General features: G+C 40.5%; 1 protein-coding gene across 3 annotated transcripts in view; it reads right to left on the bottom strand.

Moving 5' to 3' along the window:
• The window catches only part of cadm4 (cell adhesion molecule 4), a 223,653-nt gene extending 200,295 nt beyond the window's left edge, over positions 1–23,358 (bottom strand). The window contains exon 1 of one of the 3 annotated variants that reach the window (XM_007557279.2): positions 23,010–23,358. In XM_007557279.2, the coding sequence (XP_007557341.1) occupies positions 23,010–23,139 (130 nt within the window). In that variant the 5' untranslated portion in view covers positions 23,140–23,358. The remainder of the gene's footprint in view (positions 1–23,009) is intronic. The other 2 variants (XM_007557277.2, XM_007557280.2) reach the window with 2 other exon arrangements.
• Positions 23,359–25,217: the final 1,859 nt, after the last annotated feature.

Raw genomic sequence — 25,217 nt, 5'->3', positions numbered from 1 at the left:
ACCATTGAGCTCCGTTTTATAATCCCCAACTTTATAACAGAAGTGAACTTTAGTTTTGATTTTTATGGCTAATTTACTTCATTTGTACGGGTAGCATATCCATTTCAATCATAATAAACCTTAAAACGATGCATTTCGAAAGAGAGAAAGTGTATGACAGGACAGGTGGGTTATGGGATCTGGATAGTGTTGCCAGGTTTTAATTTGCATATCGACTGTGCTTGTAAAAGAGCTACAGTGTGAAAGACTATTAAAGCAGTGTTACTACATCACAAAGAGAATGTCCATCTTCACTAATGAGTCAAAGAGCAACTCTGTGATAAAGGCTTACAGATATGGGGTGTGCCCCTTACCAATACAGAAACCAGGATGTTTAAAAGTTCCATTATAAAACATCTAAAGGGTTTTGGGAGAGAAACCAAAGATGGCGCTGGAGAGACTGGAGCGCTGCATAATTCCCAGCATTGCAAGTTGTGAAAAACATGCACAGTCATAATAGGTTTAATTAATTTTTAAGCACTTGGAATGATTGTTGCTTTCCTGTTTTAAAAAGAAGGTAATTACACAGAATTCAATATTTTTGTTTCAGAACCTTTGTATATCTTGCTCACGCCTTTCCCCTTACTCTCTACAGCGCCACAGCTCTCCCTCCCCACAGCGGAGCCGACCATGGATGCTCAGGCTGTAAGCAGCCAACCGACTTCTGCAGATGGCAGTAGGACCACAGGGAGAAAGCACCGGAGCTTGATTTCATATTTTTTAAATGATTATCTCATATTACACTACCAGGACATAGTGACAGTTTTGACAAATATGTAAAAAATGTATATTTTTAAAAAGTTATGTCTTGCAGCTTTAATGATAAATTTATGGTGGGATTTAGGTGTAAAGTAATCGTAATCTACTTGCTGTCAATAGATGTTTCTTTTTTTTTTTCCTTATTTCTCTGAAGCTTTTGTTTGAACGCTAATTGCACGATGCTTGCAAAGACCTTCATTAGTGTACTGAACTGAGTGTGAAAACTCAATATGGCAAAGATAAAGATAGCATCAAAGTGGGAGCAGCCCCAAAGCCCTTTGGGCGGCATTTTATTTGGAGACATAATCTTCTGAGCACATCGCGCTGTTGATCTTAACCAATCCTCAACAAAGCTTTGTACAGCAGTAATGGATGTGGGAATTAACAACCATCTTTCAACATGATGTTTTACTCTGGGGTCAGTAGAAAGGTTAACATATAGTAATTTTAATAAAATCAAGATGCAATGTGAGAAAACCATGCATGAGTTCACACAGTAAGATGCATAAAAGCCTTGGAGGGACTGCTGAGGCTTACAACGTACCAGTTTCTCATAAAAGTATCTAATTACAAAACTGGCTGCTGTAGAGCTGTCAGAAACTAATGCCTGTGCTGCCAATGTCACAGCAAAGAAAGAACAAGTCTGGTTTGCATCCAGCTAAGGTCACCGAGGATTTGTTGACATCCATTATAGAGTAAGTGTGTTAACACGTCTTACATGTGCCCTTGCACAAACTTACCACAGAACGTTGATTAACATGACAAATCAGAGTATATATGGGAGTATGTGCATTGAGCAAATATATATCCTCTTTTTAAAAAGTTCTTCTCACCTATGTTTGTATTGTTTTGTCTTTCCAGGGGAAATTTAATAGAATAACTGCTTTCCTCTGTCAGTAATAACAAATCAACATTCATGCCCTGAATCAACATTTAATGATTTAAACATTATGAATGCTGTCAGCTAGATTTAATTTATGTTGTTGAATCTGAGTTGTACCACAGTTCATGAGATGTATAGATTAGTAAGATCTGCAAGTTGTTGGGCTCTTCTGAGAGAAAGAAAGTTTCATTGTTGGGCATATAGCTTGCAGACACTGATGTCAAAGATGCATATAAAATTCATGTCATTCTTACAACTCAATACAAAAAAACGTCCCCAATTAATATGTCCTTCATAAGGACAATGTTGCTCTAATGAACTGTTATGTTTTTATTGTTTTATTTTGTTAACCAGGGTCCAATGAACGCCAATAGAGTTTTTCTGATAGTCCAGTCAGTGCAATTTTTTGTTTTGTTTTTAGGTCTGACTTGTTAAATAAGATTTATTTTCTCCTTGGGACTATCATACATAAAAGAGGAAAAAGAATGTGCTGCAGACTGATGGAGTTTGTAGTTTAGAATACAGTACAAACTGGAGAAATTACAAGATAATCCCTTATTTATACATTAAAGCTTCTGTCCCAAATATGAATTTGATGCGACTCTCCCTCCACAAAGCTCCATCTAAAAGTTTCTGGTGAGTGAAAAGTGCACCCTCCTATCTAAGGCCTTTATTTGGGGTGTTTTTTTTAGCTGGTAATTTAATTGCACCTTAGTAAACAGGAAAAAAAAGTAGAAAGGCAGAGAGACATCATTATGTGTTCTCTGGTGGTTATAAAGGGGAGGTTGATTTGTGTGTTGGTGGGGAAGGTGTGCAGGGTTTGGGAATGATTGTGAGAGGAGTTGGGGCGTTCCTGGGAAAATGTATGAGGTAGGAATGTTTTATAGTGTAATGTTTTTTTATTTTTTTCTAAAACAATAAAAGTTGTTACAAAAAAAGGAAATGCAGAGAGACAATAATGACTCATTTTTGGAAAATGTTCTCATTTTTCAAAAGCCCCTATAGACGTACACAACCTACAATGTAAGCATGTTTGTAAAGTTTCCTGAATTAGGATACTGATTCTGACAAAGTCTGTCAATACTAGTAGACAAAAAAAAAATAAAAAATCAAAGTCCTTTTCCACAATCAGTAGATTGTTTTTGATTGCTTTGTTTTTTTTTATACATTTCTATAATCCAAATTCTCAAACATATTCATTACACTGAATCACTGATTGCACTACCGCACTGTCTAGAAGATTCACATCACATAATTGAACAAGTGTCAAATACTGTAAAGGGATCCAGACAATTGAAGAATGTAAATATGCCAAAGTGTCTCTGAAATCAATGTTGCATTCACTGTCTGTGAATAGCAGCTACGTCTGCAGCCTGCAGCCGTAAAGCACAGCTGCTTCCAACCTGAACTCTAATGGCGTGAAAAACAATGTTCTATCACAGGAGATGATGTGTCATTGAGAGGTGTGCAGCAGTGCAAGGAAAATCAGCGCTACCTTTGAGCAAAGCTATTAAGTGTGTAATGCGGCACACATCCATGTCTCTCGTTGCACCCCTCAATGCGCCATTCTCAAAGATGGTTTCACTCTTTCCAATCAGGATTTTATTGTCCTGTAATGACTACTTCTTCCATAAAAAAAGGTGCTTTAGGGAAAGATGGAGGAAATAAAGAAAGATTCGGAAGATATAGGTAGTTAAAGAAGGAAAAACATCCAACAAACCGAAGCAACAAGGGTCATTTCAGGGTGAGCAAAGGGGAGACAGTTTGCAAGTCTTTTGCTTCTTCTTGTACCTGAACATTTCATCCCTATTGTTTCCATTTGAAAAAAAAAAAAAAGTTTTAGCTTGCAGCTGACAAATCAGCATTCAGTTAGCTGTTTGCTTTGTGTGCTTGTTTTTTGGCCCATTAAATAAGCCTCATTAGAGGGCAGCAGCAGCTAATAACAATGTCTCTGCTGCACCAAGCTTTTTCTTGCATGCTGTCCCTTTATCCTTTTTTTTCAGTTTCCCTTTAAGGCTGCTTATTGATTTTTGGCCCTTCCTATCCTGTAACTTTTTCATTAATAACCCAGAACATTATCAAGAGTGTCACAACCTAAAATTTTTACACCACCAATTATAAAAGCTGGTGGATGCATGTTTGCGAGCGCAGGTCTCTCTTTCACTGCGTGCCTAAACTCATTAGACACATGCAGCTTTTTCACGCCTTCTCCTCTTGCATCTAAGCTCTACCACAAACTCTTTGCCAAGTAAACTTCTGAAAGACAAAAAGAGAAGAAACAAGAAGAGACTTGGGCCAAGTGCAAAAGAATGTGGATTGATACAGAGTCTGGGCAAAAAAGAAGAAAAAGAGAGATTACGGGGAGCAAAGGGAGGCTCTAAGAAGCAAGACAAAAAGGACACAGAGGGAGAGAAGAGCAGAGCAACACAGAATGAAGGAGGAAGTGCCAAGAGGCAAGCCTTGGTGGTAAATTCAGAGGCGGACAAGATGGAAAGAGACCAGGACGGAGGGGGGTGAAAAGGCAGGGAGAAATACGGATGTGCTGAGGGGAACAGAAATGAATAAAATATGGAGGGAAACAGATAGGATCGAAAGGTGGCTGAGGTGAGTGAGAGAGCAGCTGGAGCTATTAGATTCTCTGCATGCAGTCGCTCTCTCTTCCCATCACCGCTGTAGTTATAAACTCTAGCTCGGTGGGATGCTGCTAATGTAAAGTGCTCATTTATATCTGCTTTTGTGTCGGGCACATATATGTGCAGTAAATATATACGCGAAGCCCCATCTGCGGATCTGAATCTCTATGCGTGTGCGAGGGGGCGGGGGAAGGTGAGAAAGAAACCTCCCTGAAAGTGACGGTGCACAGCAGAACATCACAAATGATAAACGTGCGAGTCTGTTGGATCCACTGACAGCCACAGATTTGGCTCTCTCTGGATTATACAGGCACTTTTTGAATCCTAACTTGGAATACATTGCAGTCAAATTACCATACCCGCAGGATTTCAATATTTAAAGAGGTCATCTGCATTCTTTGACACCTGGGTAAGAAAAATAAATAAATAAAAAATGCCACAACAGCCAAATAGGGCAGGTTACATCGAAGACGGAATGAAATTTGTCATCAGTCTGGATCTTTTTTATTGTAGATTTTGACTACCTTTCCACAGAGTTTCTATTGACACTTCGGGAACACGCCTAAGGCTGCAAAATACCACAAACACCAGAACACGTATGCCCAGGCTGAGTTACACCTGCAACAGGGACTAGTGTTGGGAAGTAAACTTGGCTCTGTGTTTTGGTATTTTTGATCATAATAATGACAAACAATGTCCATATTACACTGAGCAAAAGAAAAAAGCTTCTTCATTTGAAAAGATCTGAATAACTATTAGCTAAATTAATAACATTTACCACCTGAGATTATCACTAGTCATTCATCAGTCAACAACATACAAGAAATGCAGAAATAAAATTCTTGCCTCCATTTCCAACAAGTAAATTAACAAAGACACAGCACATGCAGAAAGCCGCAGGGTTTTAATGACAGTAATTTAAAAAGCTTTGAATATAATACCAAACAGACCTGAACAGCCACATTATTAAGGAGTCACTCCAATGCAGTGACTGTGTAACTGGTAGAATGCTGTACACATATTTTCCTCATACATGCTGGATATCAGGTTACTGAGGTTCTGACTTTAGTGATGACTATTGAGCCAAGGCACTGTATAGTTGTACAACAGAAGTTAAAAGCTTGGTTGTAGTATGTCAGCTGTACAAAGCAAAATGCAAAGCAGCAAAGAACGTCTTCAAATTTTAACTCTAAAACAAGGTCAACAAAAGTCAAAGATCAATACTGAGTAAAAGTCGGAAACTACAAGCAACATTTCAGGTCTAATTGTGGTATTAGCAAAGCTGAAGACACTTTGTCCCAAGTTTGCAATGTTTTGTTCCAAGCTTGACAGCATGACAAAGAGATTTGGTCTCCATCTTGGCATTACAGTGGTGAATGAAAATGTTGCTGCCAATACATGGATGAAAGAAACGAAGAGCAGAATATTACAAGCAGAGGTGTTATGGAAGATAAAGGGCAACATAAAACAGCTTTGTAAGACATAAATAAAAAAATAAAAATAAAAGAAAAATCCATATCAGTCCACACCAGAAGTGTCAGATTGGCGGCTGATTCCCCTTGTTGTCCTTTTCTATGTTTTTCAATTTAAAATGGTTGATAATTCTGTTAAAACAATTATCCACAGATCAAGTCTATTATTTTAAGTTTTGGCACAATTCAGTACAACATGTTGAATATGTGTTGAAAGTGTTAAGTGATGTGTGTAAGGTGACAACACACTGTATGGCTCCTGATGTGCTTTCCTCTTATGTCTGGGCTCTTCAATACTGTAAGATGAACTGACCACCTAAAAACTACAGGAAATTATCCAGTATGAGTGATTACTTTTTCCACACACTTTGAGCACTGCGATGGAGCTACATTGTGGGGTTTTGCTAACAAATTTGAAAAGGCTGGACTGCGGTGTGATGAAGGCCTGAAAGTACACGTATCATTCACAACCGGCTAGGAGTGAGTTAGTTGACATATTTCATCCTGCAGAGAGGGCCTCAAACTCTAGCACCACCAACAACACAATTCTTCGCTTATGATCTTTCAGCTGAAACTTTGCAACAAAGTTTGGAATTCAGCACAAAGAGAAAAGCATTCTTGGAAACTGAAATGTTTCTATCAATTTAAATATAACCCCTCCAGGACAACCTATATCTCCACTGGAATAAGCAAAAAGAAAACTTTCAGCAAAGACTTACCGAAAAAGCCTGAAAAAGACAGAGAGAAAAAAACTCAATAACTGCTCATGAATATCAGTTCAAGTCTAGATGGATATCTTTTTCACATTGTGCTAGTGGATATTGATCCCACAGAATCTTTTTGGTGTGTGCAGCTGGTAAAAACACTGCTTTTTGAAACCAAACAGAAAATTTTCTGAATTCAGTCATACATTTCTTTTTTGTGTGTTTTTTATGTATATTTGGTTCTTGTTTTATTTTTATTTTTCGTACATTTTTGTTTGCATTCTGATGTCAAGTTTCCAGGCATAGGCTCAGTCTGCAAGTGCAACATTTGCCTCACTGATTAGCTTTTTAAATTTATGCATGCACATAATTCATTATCTCCATGATGACATGACAGGTTGTATAATAATACAATAGCTGGTGTTGGCACAGGGTTTAAAATGGTGGTTGGCTGGGGAGTATGCATTTCCCTGCGTGCCTGTTTTGAATTTTCCCATCATTCACCAGGCTTGTCTTACAGCCTAAAGACATACAAAAAAGGTTAAATGCCGATTCTCAACTGGCCAAACCTTTTCTCACATTTTTCAACCAAAATCACTTGCTGCCTTCCCATTTTGTTACCTCAGATCACATTTTTTGTAACCAGTTTACCCATAAATGAATAATTCCAATTTACTCATTTGTTTTATTTTATTTTTCCTGTTTCTATAATGTTATCCAGTTTACCACAGTCTCTGGCAAATAGCATTTGCACAGACAACATTCTGCATGCTATACACTGTTAGAAATTAATTTTACAGTTTGCAACCTAGCAACCCACAAACCAATTAATGGCTGTATGTGCAGCACTGCTTTCTGGACAAGCATTAAGACCAGTTGTGGTACATCTAGATTTTAATCTGCATCAGGTGTGGGCATGTACTGTAGTGACACCAGATGCAACATGTTGTATAAGACAATTAAAATGTAACACCCAACAATTGTTCCCCAAAAATCATTGCAATTGGTCCTTTGCAATAATATTATTGTGCACATTTATATTACAATAATGTTGTATCATTCAAACACAGGAAGGTTTTCAACATGTGGAAGAAGGTGCTCTGATCTGATGAGGCCAACTTTTTTCGAACCTTCATTGCATAGTTTCAGCTGGAAGATCATGAGCAAAGAACTTGTTTTGCGATGAAATGATGGATAGAGCAAAAGGCAGATGGTTTGACAAAACATTCACTTGATACGAATCATGTCGTAATATTCAGATTTTTATCTGTGTAGCATTTTTAAACCTTTCACTATTGTCCTCTCTCTTCACAAATATGTACTATTTATTTTTCTCTATCACACAAAATCCCAATAACATAAATTAAATGGTGTATGTGTTCCCAATATTGTGCTACCCTACTTGCAACACAATGTACACATTATACTGTTTTTTTTTTTGTTTGTTTTTTTTTGTGGTGGATTCCTACTGCTTGATGCTCACTAATACCATATTATCAAAAAGAGTTTCTATCATAAATATAGCAGCATTAAACAACAATACACACCTGTCCAGCATGTTAATTATCACATTAAATTATGCAGTTTATAAGGAAAAAACAAAGACATAAATATAGATAAAAACACAAGGTTGGTGTGTACAGCAGAGCAGCAATTTACCACCTGCTTTTTGTATTATAAACAATGCCATGAACTAACAACATAAGATCCTGTTTGACAGAGTATTTTCTGATGTTCAGATAAAACTGGCACGAGTGATTACGGCTGCCATATCAGCTGCACAAAATCCCACATAAACCAGAATGAAAAGGGATGCGGATGCATAATGGTGTCATTTGCTCTCATTATGCTGATGCTATGTGGATTCTCCAAACCATGTATCTGCAACACCAACGATGGTCAGAAGTGTGTTTGTATAAAATATATGGAAACGGATTACAAGGGAAAAAATGAAAATGCTTGTTGGGACACAATGCACTCATCTCACCTCTCCATCCTCTCAGTGGCAGGTCAGTGTAAGTTGGTTGGAGCCAAATAATTTTTGGGGAGGATCACAAGGTTGCGGTTTGTGCCCACCCTTACTCCCACACACACAAACTCCTCCCAAAGCCCACCTCTATCTATCCGCCCACCCCTGACCATTCCCATCACTTCACAGCTGGATGAGCAAAGCAGCAGCAGCTACCTACCTGGTGCTGTGATTGACTGCACTGCTGCTGAACGCGCTTCACTGTATCTGTGCCGTGTTTATTGCTCCTTTCACCTTCACCATAATTGAGTCCCTTCCCTATGCCAAATATGTACCATCAGAAGGGCGGATGTGAGTGTGAGTGTGTGCGTGTGTGTGTGTGTCCAAAGACTCTGGATGTGTGTGTTAGTACACAAGGGAGAAGAGAGTTGATTGGCAGGCTACATAACTCAATTCAGGAATTCTGAGGGAGTCTGATGGCATTTTTTCCCCGTGTGTTGGAATGCATGACTGAGTTTACCTTTACTGTGCAGAGCTAATCAACGTACCCTATGAGGGAAGTGATGGGTCCCTGTATGGGAAGAAACTCCAGACTATGCATAGCACTTCAATGTGTTCTGGGTGTGAATGCAATTTAGGGGGGTCAAGAACCACCCAAATCATGTAATATACGGCCTTCACAGCAGTTACAGCTGCAGGTGTTTTACAGGATGTCAGTAAAGGTTTTGCAAACCTGGAATTTTTCATCTGTGAACATCAATTTTCAAGTACCGCCACTGGTAATGACTTGAATTTTGGTCTGGACTTTGTCTGCAGCATTCCAACACATGAAGAAGGTTTGATCTGTATGCTCTGGGCCATTGTTCTGCTAGAAAGTAAAATGCCCTTGATAACTGGATGGAAACTGCTGGGTTTCCTTGAACAGAATATTGTTAAACTTTTTTGAGCAACTAATTGAGCTTATTGTACTGCTTGATGACAAGGAACATTTGGAATATATGTATAATTGTATCAAAATTATTATTTTTTTTTTTCTTTTTGTGCCTCGAGACAACTCTTGTTGTGAATTGGTGCTATACAAATAAACGGTATTGAATTGAAAGCTTCCCCAGCACTGTTGAAGTAATGCATACTGGCAGCCAGATTGCACTTGATTATATTTAGGGGTATTAGAGTAGAGGTTCTGTCATACTTCACTAGAAGTCGAACAGTTGACACAGAATCTTGTGGTAGCAGGACTTTTGTATTTGCATACACCTTTGAATTCGCAGACCACCTGGGGACTTCCAGGTGGTCTGTGCTTCAGTATACGTCATGCTGGGCTCCCTTCCCTGTCCCTGCATCCTTAATGTTACTATAATGAAATGATCGTGGAGAGAGCACCACATATTTTTAGCCATGTGACATCTTTTTAGACATTTTGCAAAGAATGGTACAGGACTACATAATTCTTCAACGTGTCTGATAAATATTCCTCCAAAGCATTCATGCTGTCGATACAAAGACCGGATGGTAGAAATGGTCTATTTGAAGTGAAATATCGGCATTCCTGTCCGAGCGCATTTCTGCATGAATCGTGCTACAAACTTTTGACCAATCACACAGCATATCACACGTTGCTCTGTGCAAAAGATTTTAACTCAGGCCTGGTGTCAAAAGGGGAGGAAGGACATCTCCTGGCGAACCAGAGGACACAATTTTCATCATGAGATTTTGTCATTGAGAGCAGTTTTGGGTGCTTTGAATGACAAACAGGTGAACTTCAAAGGGGTTTAAGTACATATGCATTTGTAAGATTTTGATTTGTTGAAAAGTTTCAAATGCATATATCATTTTCTTTTTACTTCACAATTACGCACAACTTTTGGTTACTCTCCTATACATGAAATCCCAGTAAAATAAATTAAGGTTTGTTGTTATAAGGCAACGAACTGCAAGGCACGGTGCACAAATACAGAAAACCAGTCACACCTGTAAAACAGACAATGTGCCAAGAACAAGCCAAGTAGCACAAGTGAATTCTGAAGTATGATGGATGTGTCAGCCGCTGAGCGATGAAAAAAGTAGAGTAGGCAAGACAAAAATGATGATGTGTGCATGTTGGTTGTGTGAGAGATGAGGAGCCTGATAGGCATGATCAAACACTGAGGAGTTAAACTCTCTTTTCCTGCTAATAGTAGGGGAAAAAGTTATTTGCAGACTTTTGGAGACATAAAAGAAGCAGAAGAGGAGGGCTGGAAGAGATGAGGTTGTAAAAGACAGTCACGGGAGGAAGAGAAGGAGGAGTGGGAGATGGCTGAGGGGACTGCAAGGTGTCTGAAGGGCATGTACACTAAAAATAAGCTTCAAACCGCTAGAATATTGCTGCGCCGTGTAAAATGCAGAGTTCAGCAAGCCCAGAGCAAAAGGGATCCTGAGAGAACGTGCATCTGGAGGTGGAGTTAAAAAATAAAAAAAAGGAAACAAGCATTTTGACTAAGTGAGAAAGCAAAAAGTTACAGGAACACAATAAGGAAGTGGAAGTTTAAGTTATTTTGAGAAATGGGAACAGTGGAAAAAGAAGATGAGAGACAAAAAAAAACATATTGGAAATGATTTGTTGGGGTCTGTGTAAATGTAAGAAAAGTGAGGGGAAATATAAAGTGCCAGATGAAAGGAGAAAACCATTTTGCCAATGCAAATGAGAAAAGGAAAGCGGAAACACAGGCGTTCAAAAGCTGGCCACCTGGGTCCCGTCAATCCTCTGTCTCTCTTTTTCCTCTTTCTCCCTCTTCATCTCACTTTCTATCTATTCACACCTGGCTCCGCCATCCCTTTAGCCTGCAGCGACAGTGTGAGAGGTAGGAGAAAGGAGGAAGAGAAGACATAGATGGGGTGCAAGCAGCAGGGAGGCAGGGGGAAAGACTGCCAAAATATCCATCAGCAAGCTATCTTGGCAAAGAAAAGTCCTTTTTCCCCTTCACCAAAACGCGCCTTTCCAACCATCACTGAGCTTGCCTGTCATTGCTAACTATTAGGAACAGTTGGAGCAGATGCATGCGGACACATGCACCTGGAGCTCAGAGTGTCGTGCGTGGCCATGGGCATTTGTACTTAGACACCAACAGAGTTAGGCGAAGAAATACAGCCGCAGAGGGAGGGGCTGGAGAGATGGAAATAAAAGCTTTTATGTGATCATGGTGAGCAAAAACAAAAAGACACCAAGTCACTGCTGAGGCCCTTGAACAGGCTTCACACTGCAGGAGAGCTGGGGAAGAAGGATCAAAGAAGAAGAAGCTAAGAAAAAAAAACTGTTAAGAATAAGAAAAATATTAGAGAAGGTAAACAGTAACTAGGTGTAAAAACGGGTTTTACTTGAGATCAAAGGGCACAACCAGTGGCCCAGGCCTTGTGCTTTTGTGAATATGGTTTTCAGACTGGGTGTGTCTGCCTGGTTCTCTGTAATATCAACTGGAAAGCTGAAAAGAAAACTAGTACGGGAGCGTTACACATACAAAGCACACCGCATTCTGTCAAAAGGAAAGGAAGCACAGTTCACTGATTGTGATGGAACACAAGCAGACCTGAATTTCAAAATCTGTACAAATGCAAGCCATTGGCCCCATTTGGAAATGTTAATCATCTGGGATGAACTTAATTTTTAGTTACCAAAGGTTTACGATTGTTTAAAATTTTTCCCACAAGTTCATATTGATTTTTTTTGCAGACCTCAAACCAAATTAATTTCCACTATAAACAAGGCTGAGTTATTGTTGAATTCACAAGTAATACTGTGCATATATTTGCCAGCCACTGTAAAACTCCCTAGCTAACAAAAATAGACTGCAAATATTTGACTTAAATTGGATTTGCAATTAATTTAATTCACAAATACTTCTGTTCAGATGATTGTACTGTAAAAGTGTCGCCAGCATTTTTCTCCAGATTATAGATAATTTTAGTGCAAATACATTTGCAGTGTCCAAAATACAGAAAATGTAGAACTTTCAGTAGACAGCAGAATTTGCTTTGGTTAGCCGTGTTGTTATGTTTAAAGTGCTGTATAAATGTGGGATACTAATTTAAGTTCTATGGGTATTTGTAGAATAAACTAAAATTGTCATTGGCAGATTAGAGCTTTACAACATTAGTGTTTGGAAACTGGCCACACAATCTCTGACTGGTTCATCTCTCATTATATATTCACTAATTACACTTTACAATTCATTTTTTCTTATGTAAAGTAGTAAATTTGTTAAAAAGTCTTTTCTCTCTGGGTTGTGCTGTGGTGGCGCAGGGGTTGGGCACGGCCCACGTATGGAGGCCCTGGTCCTCGACACGGCTGTCGCAGGTTCGATTCCCGGCATGCTGCATGTCTTCCCCCTTCTCTCATTGCCCACTTTCCTGTCAAATAAAGGCCACTGGAGCCAAAAAAATCTTTAAAAAAGAAAAAGTCTTTTCTCTACATTTAGACCCGAAACAGTAAAACAGTAGTTAGATGTGGGATGCTTCCTCATTTTATGTCAGTTAGTCCTGGCACACAGAAATTAACTTTGCCTTCTGGTCGTTTCTGCAGACTCAAGCATACCTTCTGCTCACAGATTGTTGAGCTTTCATCTTTTCAAATCGAGACAGCAAGCCACATATATCAAAGTCTCCCAGCTTCACAGGGGCCTAATATAATCAGATTTATCCAGTTCAAGTTTATGCAAACAGTATATTGTAATATACTTCTTAGCATAATGAAAATACACAGCGACCTTTTTTTATATCTACATTATGCTATATATGTTAAAAGCATAACTTTCATTTATTTTGCAACATTAAAACATCCCCCCCAAAAAAAGGAAAGTAAATTTGTGAATTGCTTTAGATGGGCAGTAGTACAGCCTGGAATCCCGCTGACTAAAACAGTGGGCAGAGCGACTTGGATGGAAAAAAAGGGATAGATGGTAGCCATCATGGCCTTTGGGAAGAGAGAAAATAATCAAGAATGAAAGCACATTCCCTCTACAGCTTTCTTTTATTAGTTTCTCTAGCAATAAACTATGTTACTGTATATGCAGTCAGGAGGCGACGGCTCCGTGCTGTGTGTACTCTCTCGCTCTCAAGACTCTAGGATCTCTATTGCAGACACAGAAAACACTTGCTGCCTATGCCTACGGAGTTGACGAAAGCTAAAAATGACTTGTGGAGCGATCAACAGAACCCCACTGGCCGATCCAAGCTGCTTCACAGCTTAGTTCGCCAGGATAGCCTAGTGGGAAGCAGTTGCCATGAACTACCGTTTCCTCTGCAACTGCGTCCAATGCCCAAGGTCTCTGTCAAACTCACTCAGTATCACAGATTGTTTGCCTGTTCCACTCATCTGCAGCAATGACCAGAAAGGAAAGGCATGGTCCTTCTGTAGCTGGTGATAACATTATTCGTCTGCCAGATGGACACGGAGATAGGAACACATCTGTGGATGTGACTCGAGCACCACTTCAATCTGCCGCTGATGGTTTATGGAAGGTCAGGTGAGTGGGTCGGACCTGTTAACAGCCATCAGGTGAATCAGCAGTCATGCACTTGAAAGCTCCTTGAACTGCTCCATAGAAAATGAATCCAGTGAAAGCTCTCCTCAAGGTTGTTGGTGCCAGGCCACTTCTTTAACGGCCTCACCAACTGTAACAATGTGTGCAGAAACAATTGCAGCACCAATCCAATTTGGCAGAGCTACTTTCTTTTTCCTCTTTCCCTTCACTGCAGGCAGCCACACAGCAGTCCAACTTGTGTTTAGCTTAAAGCAAACCCTCACTTGACGACCTTATGAATCTTAAAAGAGCCCAGCGGATCTTTGCGGTAAATCTTGCACCAGCAGATTAAAGTACAACAGCAGGCTTTTTTTTACACTCTCATTTTTAAATCTTTGTCCATCTTTTTCAGACTCCCACCACCCTGCAAGCACATGGGAACAAGGTGTTTGGGAGGAACCTTTTTTGAGGATTGTTTTCATACGCTCTAAATTAATTGCCTCTAATTAGGGGTTGTTTACGGTTTGCTAATGAAGTGGATCAAAGCTTAATACCCCTGATATTGAGGATCTTGTCTACGGCCCAAGGAAGAGTTGAGGAGAAAAGCAGGCAGCGTAAAGAGTAGAAGGGTATTACCAAAGTATAGTGGATCTAAAAAATCTCACACCCCTGTACAAGATGGCAGGTTTTTGTAAAGTAAATATTAGTAAAAGTGATACTTAAATATTAAAGGGAAGGGGAAACAAAAGTAATGAGGCTGCACAACTTTTTACTCAAAAAGAATGTTTTCTAGAATACTTTTCCTGACATTTTGTAGTTAGTCCTCAGAGAACAGTGTAAATGGCCAGATAAAGGCTAGGAAATCATTTTCAAGCTGCATGAATTTCTACCAGATAATCACTGTGAAGTATCTGTGACAGTAACCCTAAGTAATATTCATGCCTGGGCTTAAACTGCTCAGCTTATAGAATCTCAGCCATCATCCCAATATCAGTACAAAAATGAAGTGAGAAGTGGTAGGATCCAATATTTAGTTGTGGTTGTGATGAAGTGGCAGACATGCTAAAGTCCACAGAGCTTTTATGGGAAATTGTGTAATGGTAAAAAAAATAAAATAAAATTATCATTAATCCAATTGAAAATTTGTGGATGGATATGAACAGCACAGTGTCTACGTAAATGCGTCATCCTGATAGACTACAACCCAAACAGACCGATGCTGTAGAAAGATGAAAAGTTCTTCAACAATTGTTCGTTGAAGCATTATTTCAACACTATGTTTATTCTCTCCTCCTCACCCCCCAAAAAGCAACCAGTGTGTGTTTATTTAAGTTTAAAAGGACATATTAAAAGGTTTCCAAAACGTGAGAATGATTTCAATTAGGTTCTGCTGTTTTTATAAAAAACTAGGCAATCAACAGTGTTTTGAGAGTTTTGTCAAAAGCCACTTACCCTCTGTCCAAAATAAAGTGGGAAATCTAATGTTTATCTGCCAGCTATCGCTGCTATCAGTTGTATCTATTGCAGTGATAAGACTGGTATTTTTGAAAGCACAAACACAAAATTGTGTTTGCATGGCATTTGAAGAGCTAATATGTTTTAATCTTTTACTTACTTAATGCATTCTTTTTCAGCTAGCAAGCATCTTTGAGCGCTGTTAGAGTATATAAACAGTTGCTAAAATAATCAAGGTTTGATTATGTTTGAGTGAAAAAAAGAGTAAGGAAAATGTCACAACAGTAGCTAAGCCAGACATGGTAATAACTACAATGAATTTGCCACTCATGGGAGAGACATTTTAAGGGTTTTCTTAGACAGAAAACTCATCGGAGTCCTCTCTGGCATTGTTGTCTCCGCGCTCTGAAAATCTCCATCTGATTTCCCAGAAGATAGAGCAGCGCTTTCACTGGCAATTTTCAGCATCCGACAATCTCATCAAAGCAAACCTATTAATGGTGATGATATGAAGGAGGATTCTAAACGGCAGGCAGATGAATAGCCCAGTGCGTGTGTGGGTGTCCAATTCTCCGTGTAGGATGGGTGAAAGTAGGAGGGCTGGACATAAGAGTCTGTGTGTAACATTCTCAGCACTTGTTTGGCTGGGTCTTGGTGCATGTGTGTATTGTGCGTAGGTGTAAGAGGGCATGTATACACTGTGACCTCATCGATCATGACAACTTGTCCCTCAGGTGTGGTCACCTACACAGTGCTTGCCCTTTCTTCATCTTTATCTTTGAATATTGCCATCCATCTCTCTGTTTGTGAGCTCCCTCCCTCCCTGACACCAGCACCCTGTATTTCCTGATCTTTACCCTCTCCTCCTAACGTCCCTCTTCTTTCCCTCCTCACCTTTTTTGGCCCTAGGAATCAGTCATCCTGCACCACAGAGGTTGCCTTCTTTCCTTTTGTTTTTTGTTTTTTTTAAACACTCTTTTATTTTAGCACAGAAATCCTGTAATCATTCTCTCGTTTGCTGGACTCCTCTCAACCTGACTTTCTCCTCTGCTCCACTGGTCTATGACACATGCCCCTGGTGCTTTCCCTTCCCCTCTTGCTGTTTTCTTTCTCTTTTTTTGATACAGTGTGCAGCCATGGCTGCAGACATCGCTCCCTCTCTCCCTGTGACGCCTTCACTCTCCCTCTGTGACCCCATCAGTTCCTCAGTGCCCCAGCTAATCCTGGTCACTCTTCATCACCCAGCCTCCACCAGACACACCAACCTCCCAAGGTGGTGGAGGAAAATGTGGTCTCTTGTGGAGTTTCTGCACCCAGGCTGAAGTTTAAGCCCATCTCTGATCCTCCTTACCACCGAATGAGCACCTCATTACCAGCCATCCGTCCCTCCTCTTGTCTCTACATTAAGTCTTCCAGATGGGATGCGCATTAGCCTTTTGCTCTGGCAAAGTACACAGCTTCTAGCTCTTCAATTTTAGGCACTTGCCCTTTTCAGCTCAATCAGCCTCTTTGGCCCAATCACAGCTAGCGAGGACTCTGTTGCACCGCTTGAGTGAGGATAATCACCTTGGTTACTGGCGTTACTGGAGCCCGCTGTCTAACCACGTTAGCACCGCGCCCTGGGAGCTGTGGAGACAGGTGTCACAGCAGCAAGGGAGGGTGTTAAACAAGCCCAAAAGAGGAGATATAAACATTTACTCCCAGTCATGGGAAATTCAATATTAATAGTGAATAATGCTCACCCGGTGGTGATAATATTTTCATGTTTTTTTTCAGATGCAGAAGCCCCTCTCACTACACCATTATTCAGTACTGACTGCCTTGACAGAAGTACACCTTGTGTCCTGGCAGAAAGAATACTTAGCAGCTGTCTCTGAGTGTTGCACCAAGAAGTTATACCGGGACAACTGCTATTTACTGATTTCACAGTCCCAAGGCAAAGACAAATGTACACAGAGAAGGGTCAGCTGCTGGAGAAAAGCTGCTGGCTCAGGGGACGCTGGGTCACAGCACAGTGAGAGATTCACCCAGCTGGGGCTTTTGCTTTTTTTACATGAAAGCCAATCAGATCAGATGAACCTTAGAGCACCAGATTGATTGGCAGGCTTCAGATGCCAGCAAACGGAGATGTCCTTGGTGTCCTACTCTGCATCGAAAAAAACTTGCGCACCAAAGTTGGTGGAATGCCAGTTGTTCTCAGAAAGCGGCACGTAAGGACGACATAGATCACCATTATGATAATCATGGGCAGCACTATCTGGGGAATAGTAATGGGAAGGAGATGAGGTGGCCGCCATAAAGAGTGTTTCTACATTAGCATTTGCCCTGATTAGATTGACAGAAAGTTTAACTAATGGACAATTAAAAAAAAATGGTCAAATGAGATATAAGGATTCAATTACCATTTGGTGTCTTTGTGTGACCCTTTTAGTCATTGTGCTTTGTGTTTTCAGTTTGCAAGAACCTATCCCTAAAGGCGAAGCCCAAACCGAAGCACATTCCAGTAAATAGGATGTGAAAAGGGATGTGTGATGTGTGGGCTCAAAAGGACATGTCAGGTCTAATTTCCCTTCTCTATTAAAATCAAAGCAAAAACATTAAATCCAATCAAGACCAGGCTACGGTACTAGAGTAGCTTCTTGACTGAGTGAAAAGGCAGATGTTTAAAACAAGAAGCTACACAGTTATTAGGCATAACATAGAGTAAATCCAGTGAATTCTGATGATTTGCTATGACACCTGTGTTAGAAGCAGTCATAACTGGAGAGTCTAAGGATTTTCAACAGGTTGGCAAGTAGCAAATTGTGATGGCCAGTAAATTGGGTCAGACCATCTCCAAAACCGAAGCCCCTCCAGATGGGCAGTGACCAGTTTCGGCTCAATTTAATGAGTAAATGATTTTAAAGACCAAGTCCGATCTAAAATCTATGGGGGCCAAGTTCAAGTCAAGTCTCAAAAGTTCAGTGGGAACATTTAAGTTAAGTCTTGAATCTTTCACCACAATTCTGAGCTAAGTCCTCAAGTTTTACGCTCCAAGTCCAATTCAAGTTCACAACTTTGAGGCCATACCTAAAATATACCTAACTTTTTTCCCCCAGCTCAAGAAATTGACCTGAAATTGCAGGCCATTTTGTGTATGGCTCGATTGCAGCATTAAATAAAACTCCAAAAAACTTGAAAGATTTAATAAACTCTTTTTACTTGTACTTAGTGTCAAAACATATTCCAGAAAACATTACAAACACGTGTAACATTAGCATGACAGTCAGTCATTTGTACACAGTAAACTCAGAGGGGACCATATTATTTCCTCACATGATATACACACACCAGTTTTCTTTCATTGCTGATTACATGAGATAAAGACTGTTCATGAGACCCTAGCCCCACGCCTCCAATCTGAGTGAGATCATAAGTATTCAGAGCATGAGTGAAAGTCAAGTATAAAGCACTTATTTTTGCAGCTTAAGTGTGAATCAAATTTAAGTTGCAGACTTGAACAGCCGTCATTGATTTTTATCAAATGTGGTCCAAGGAAGGAACAGTTTTGAACAAACAGCAGGGTCATTGGTAGCCACTGATGGACTTCGGTAGCAAAAATTAATCCCTGTAGTCCAATCAAAGAGATCAATTACTAAAGGTAAGGTTGGCTGTTAGACTAAACAGTGTATCACAGTTTGTTGTGTTAGGGCTGCAAGGCCGCAGATGAGTAAGAGTGAAAACACTGGATGCTTTACAAATTGCTAACAGATCATGGGGCATTTTCCACCTTATGTGCCTTCGGAATTGGTATTTGAACCATGTGCGTTCAGTGAGATGATTCCCTCAAAGAGTGACAAATTATTAGAATCCATTATTTCTGGTTGGTTGTTTTGAGAAGGTAAAAGACTTTTTCAATAAACAATTTGAAGAGCACAACAACAAATCTGAGGCTGCAGCTTGGACTCCAAATTCCCCAGATCTATATCTAATGAACAAAACATTAGATAGCTGTAAAAACAAGTACCGTCCATTGAGGACTCACTTGGAAACTCCAGAACTGCTGCTAACGTCTTAGTGCCAGGTAGCATGTTAGCAGTCATTCAAAAAGGGTGGTCATAATGTTATGCCTGATCAGTGGGAGGAAATGAGTAGTCAAGTTGAATAAAATGCATCACCTGTGCAAACCTTGGAGCTTAAAGACTTCTCCTTCTGAGTAATGGACCCATAAAAGCCCAGAGGAGAATAAAAACAAGCCACAATAAGCTCTGTAACTCTTTTGGTTGTGGCTTTCCCCGGGAGAAACACAATTTGTCTATGGAGCTTATGCTGAGGCAGTTGCTCAGCTGAGATAGCGGGCCACCCTGTCAGGGCCCTTTAGGACTGCATCAGTTGATCAAACAGGGCTGTGCACAACAGCAGCAGGCAGCATACCTTTAAAAAAATCCTCATTTCTTCCTCTCTCCTGTCGACAGGCGCGGCAGCACTCTCTGCCAAGTTTCGGTTGTCCAATTATTTAGACTTACAAAAGACAGTGAATCAGAGGGGGATCGAACACAAACAACATCGTAGCAACACGGAGATCTGATTTTGCACTGATTTATACCGTGAACCAGCAGATGGCAGGGCAGAGAGCAAAGATGCAAGATCTTGCTCATTTTAATTAAATTGTCGATGAGTGTTTTTTTCCCCTCCTTTTTTTGGGGGGGGAGGAGGGGAGTGAATTATCCTTCAAGGTTAGGATCAAAGGATACATCTTTCCATACTGTGAAGGCTTTTTCAGCATATTAGGCAACAAAGAAAGGCACAGAAATAGCAAGCCCAGCGCAATATGTAAAAAAACTAAAAAGGGTTTCTGAACTCCTGCGTAAGGCAAACTACGCCTGACAACCATCAAATGCAGAGATTGGGTTCTGACAAATTCTTACATAACCAACACTGCTCTGCTCAAAGGAAACCCTAATGTGTACATCTGTTATGCACCTATGCATGTGTGCATGCTTTTAGTTGTATACATACAGCATTTACCTTGATGCGTCTGTTTACGTGCCAAGCTTCCCTTCTGTGACTCAGAGCGACATTGATTTATGCGTGGCTTCTCTGCGTTTGTGGGTGCACTCACTAACACACAAGCACATGCACACACACGCACACATGCACTTAGACCGACTGTAATTGGTATTCAAATCTCCTCCTACAACTACGTCCAACTGCTGCTATTTTTCAGCCACTGGAGCCGAAGCCAAGGTCCAAGCGGGATGATGGGGAACAAGCTCAAACGGATGGGTCTCATTGCACACATTCGGATAAACAAATGGAGGTGATTTAAAGCGCATGGTGATAAGGCGGGCGGTAATGGAGGCAAAGGAGAGGAATGGGGATGGGGTGCAAAAATGGGCGTGATGGAGGGTGGTGATTAAGCGGCAGAGGTGGAGTTAGGAGTATTTGTTACAGTACGTGGAAGTTTTAGCCTGCACCTTCACAAGCATACAGCGCTGACTCTGTGTGTGTGCATGTGTGTGTCCCTCAGGCCTGCCTGTCAGACACACTGTGAAGTCTGCCTGACTTTCTTCTTCCACCATTTCTCTCTTATGCCTTTCTTGCTCCCACATTCTCTCCATCCTCATCGCCCCTTGTTCTATAAAAGGAGGGACAAGTCTTCACAACAGAATCCTTCACACATACATCTCTGCATAATAACTTCAATCCATGTTTTCTTTCATCTGGTAAAACGAGCAACACAACAATCAGTTAGCCAATATGCCTTTTATTGTGTCTGATTGGTGATTGGAATATGAAAACATTGACATCTGTGAAATGAATCAAAACAAAGAACTGAATAATTGAGGTTTATAAACGCATCAATGCTTTTGTATGCGCTTGTTTGGCTTCAAAAATCAGACAAAGGTAAGGAACAATCAAAAATGCAAAACTACAAACCATTTTGCAATTCCTTTTTTTGCTGCAATTAAAACTACAATGTCTATGAAAGATTCTGCATTGAACTGATTTATGTCATATATTATAGTATTTTAGGTAAAAAAAAAAAAAAAAAGCTGAATCAGTAAGGTCAAACCTCAAAGAAAATCACAAATAGAGCTGGCCAAGAAAAGCCTGATTAGTTTCCACATTCCCTTTAAAATGGCAAAGGACAACAAATGCTGTTTTCTTTATCAGAAATAGTTTCAAAACAAACAGCTTTGCAGTGTCATCTTTACCACCTTGTGCCTTTAACATTCATGAATCCCCCCAGCCTCATGTTTCTCCCCCGGCTCCTGTCAGAGGCTAGATTAATGACAATGATCAGCGAGCAACCCCCAGCTGAGGGTGCCTGCAGCTTAGCCAAAACCCTGCACTGTAAGCAGCACACGCAGCAGCTTCTAGCGTCATTCAGACAAACACACAAACCTCTAACACAGAACTCCATTTAGACTAACATACTAACACCTACAGCTCATGCATATAAATCAGCCAGCCCTGATCCCACAGGAGACACACAAAAATACTCTCTGGGGAGGAAATCAATATGCAGGCGATGCTAAGGCTCTTATCAGTCCAACCATGAAATTTGCAATGGAGCAATGTGGTCCTCTTGTGTGGAACAAAACACATCATGACTTCAGGGGCAGTGACAAAGGTAATACCTGACCTATCACTTAACCCTTCAACAGCCTTCAGAACGCTGGAGACAAAACCCTGCAAAGCAACATCTGTGAGAATCACTTCATCTCATTCACGACCACTTATGTGTTATGGGTGGGACTTAAACGGCTTTGTTATGAGTTTGTGCTTCTGTTCCCTCCCGAGCAGATGGCTAGGGGCTAAAGTTGTTCTGGAATCCAAATTTCTGTGTTTGCAGAACGTGCACTTGTACCATCAGCCTGAAGAAGCAGTGCAGGACCATCCCGAGATAAGGTGCTCTGCGGGAGCCGCTGCGAGGGTTTGTAATACGACTGTTAAATGTTATTGTATTTGATAAGGAGGCGTATCAAAGGTCTGTTCAGATACACTTCTATGGGATATCAGAGGAAGAGCAAACACTTCCTCTTCTGTTCAGCGTTGTATCTGACACGGGTCTGATCCACTGCGGGAATCTGCACTCATGTAGCTGTCAGAGTGTTCAATCGGAGCAGTATGCACAGGAGACTTATGTCACAGGCTCCAGTCCTGCCGTGCACATACAAAAACAGGACTAATCAAAATGCTGTGACGCACCAGGGTCATCGGAGCATGGGAAGACCCATTCAGAAAATAGATCAGCGGGAGCGAAAAGTCACAACAACCCGCGGGTTTCACTTTTGTCTTGATCGAGGTGTTCCAGGGTCTTTCCAGCTCAGCAGCTAGAGTGACTCACTTAAAATAAAACCCCGGGATTGCGCAAAATCCACTCTAGCAATAATTATCATGTGCTGAATTTTTAAGCATTATGATTTATACACGTGCTCCTTTTCCTCCTTCCCGCTTCACTTGCTGCCTAATAAACCAAAGCAGCTGGAAACATCATTCAGCTCAGAGAGGACTTGGGCAAACTTGCCCGCTGACTGAGTCGCCCCCAACAAACTGACGGCTCTTCCATCCCCATTCACATCACACTCGCTCACTCTTCCGTCTCAAGTCTTACCGGTGTTCACCAAGCAGGCGGCTATAATGATGGCGAGAGGGACGCAGTAGTTCCACACGCTCAGAGCCATTGTTGATATTCCTCTCTGATCTTCCTGAGTATTCCTCTTCCCCGGAGAAATCAGTGTCATGAACCCGCAGGTTCACACTCCGACAGAGCCCTGGGCGGCCGTGCACCACAGCGCGCGCGTGTGGCTGTGTTTGGATGTGTCTGTCTGACAGCGCGCGTGAAACTGCGCGTGTGTTTTACGAAGCGCTTCCTCTCTGTCACACGCGCACACTTTCTCTCTCCCTCGCTCTCTCCTTACGAATATGATGGCTCTGCCGTTTTTTCTCGGTTGTTTTACATTGTAAATATATTTGAAAAGCTTGCCAGCGGGGCGGGCCCCGTGTGTCTTTCCGACCAATTACAGCGCGCAGGGCCAGGTATAGGGGGAAGCGGCTTGCGAATATGAGTGAGGGCTGGGGCTTAAAAATATTGGCTAAAGGAAATAGGAGGGAAATCGGTCAGGAAAGTGTTGTATCCTTTAAAAACAATTTGCTCAAATGTAATTAATTATCGAGTCTTTTTTTTTTGATGCAAATAAATTATTTGATGATTAATTTCTATGTCCTGAAAACCAAAAAATAAAATACAACTAGGTTTAAATTATTTCTGGAAGTGGTTGATTGGAAATATTTTACGACTGGGCTACAGATTAGGAAACATGCATCTATACAGAGCGCATAAATTGGTAATTATAAATCTGAACGAACAAAGATTATATGTGGGAGTCCTCATGACTCTACTCTTGGTCACTGTTAAGTTATAAGGATCAGATTATATGACAGATCTCTTACAAATCATACAGTATGCTGTTGACACCTAATTATATTTCTGCATCAACCCGTGACCACTGTCCCTTACAGTAACTGAATGTGCCAAACTAATGTTATGGATAGTGTATCAATAACATTTCCCCAAGGAATGGGTCAGAATGTTTCTCTAACTTAATGCAGTTGATTAGATAGAATGATAGAAACACTTTCTGCAGCCGACCTCATATCCAATTGAACAAAGTGTTAAAGATGGCAACTGTCACATGTTCATCTAAGGTAACTGGTAGTAAACATCCAATGCTTTGTCAAAACGACATTTGCTGATAGACAAATCAAATAATAAATGAAGGAAGTTATGTTTGATTTTATGTGAAAAGTCCATAAAATGCTGCTCTATGGCAGCATGAAAACATACTTTAAGTAACTGTAGTATTTACATTTAAGCACCCTTTTATGCTGTTGTTTATTTTTAAGTATTTTCCTGCAGGCAGATTTTCACAAGCTGGTATTATTTAAGTCATTACTCACCCGTTTTGAATGTGCAAAATGCGTCCGACACAGCGTTCACGCTCACATCTAATGAGACTGTGACCCTCATTATTCCTCTGGCGGCGAAAGACTTGGGATTTATCGTTGATTTCTCTCGTTTCCCGCAAATAACCTTATAGACCTGATTTACAACTTGTTGGAGAATTTTATTGCATGTTGTGGCTGATGAAGCAAACATGATTCAAAATATGTTTCAGGTAAGGCACTGAGTTCCTCTACCTCTGCCGTTATAATGCGGTTTGTTGGAGGTTTCCTCTACTTCCGCATAGGGGCGGAGCCAACGTCACGTCATTACGGCACTGCTTCTTGGCTTATTTACGGACTCACACAAGAATTGTAACAGCCACATAATGTCTATTGCTAAATCAGCCTGTTTAAAAAATGTCAGAATAAATGGTTCATTGTCAAAATAGGACCCAGTAAAACTAGCGTATGCTTTTATTTGTAGTTATTATAATATTGTTTAATGTTCAAAAGGCCAGTGGATGCCTGGTGAAGGTCAGTTAACGTTCACCAGTTTATTTTATTATGCCCTCACTAATTTGTTGTTTCATTTTCACCATTTCATTAGTTACATTGCTGCTTAGAGCTATCTATCCTTTTTTTATGCAATCTTCCTGTGATCATACATTCTCCTGAAAACTATGTTGAATTATCCTGTGTGAATTTTGCCATATAAGTAAACTTGCCTAGCCTGATAAATGAATAGTAAATGAAACTGGCTGGATGGCATTATTTGTAATGCCATGTATATCTCACTTCACATTAGTTTTGAAGCAGAAACCAGTCAAGATAAGAGAAGCTATCTTTAATTATGCATTCACGTGCAACTAAGGGGAAA

The sequence above is a fragment of the Poecilia formosa genome, unplaced genomic scaffold (genome assembly GCF_000485575.1).
Source record: "Poecilia formosa unplaced genomic scaffold, Poecilia_formosa-5.1.2 Scaffold86, whole genome shotgun sequence".
In the NCBI taxonomy this organism is placed as follows: Eukaryota; Metazoa; Chordata; class Actinopteri; order Cyprinodontiformes; family Poeciliidae; genus Poecilia; species Poecilia formosa.
The sequence above is the reverse complement of the archived record's forward strand: the minus strand, read 5'-3'. Positions and strand labels throughout refer to the sequence as shown.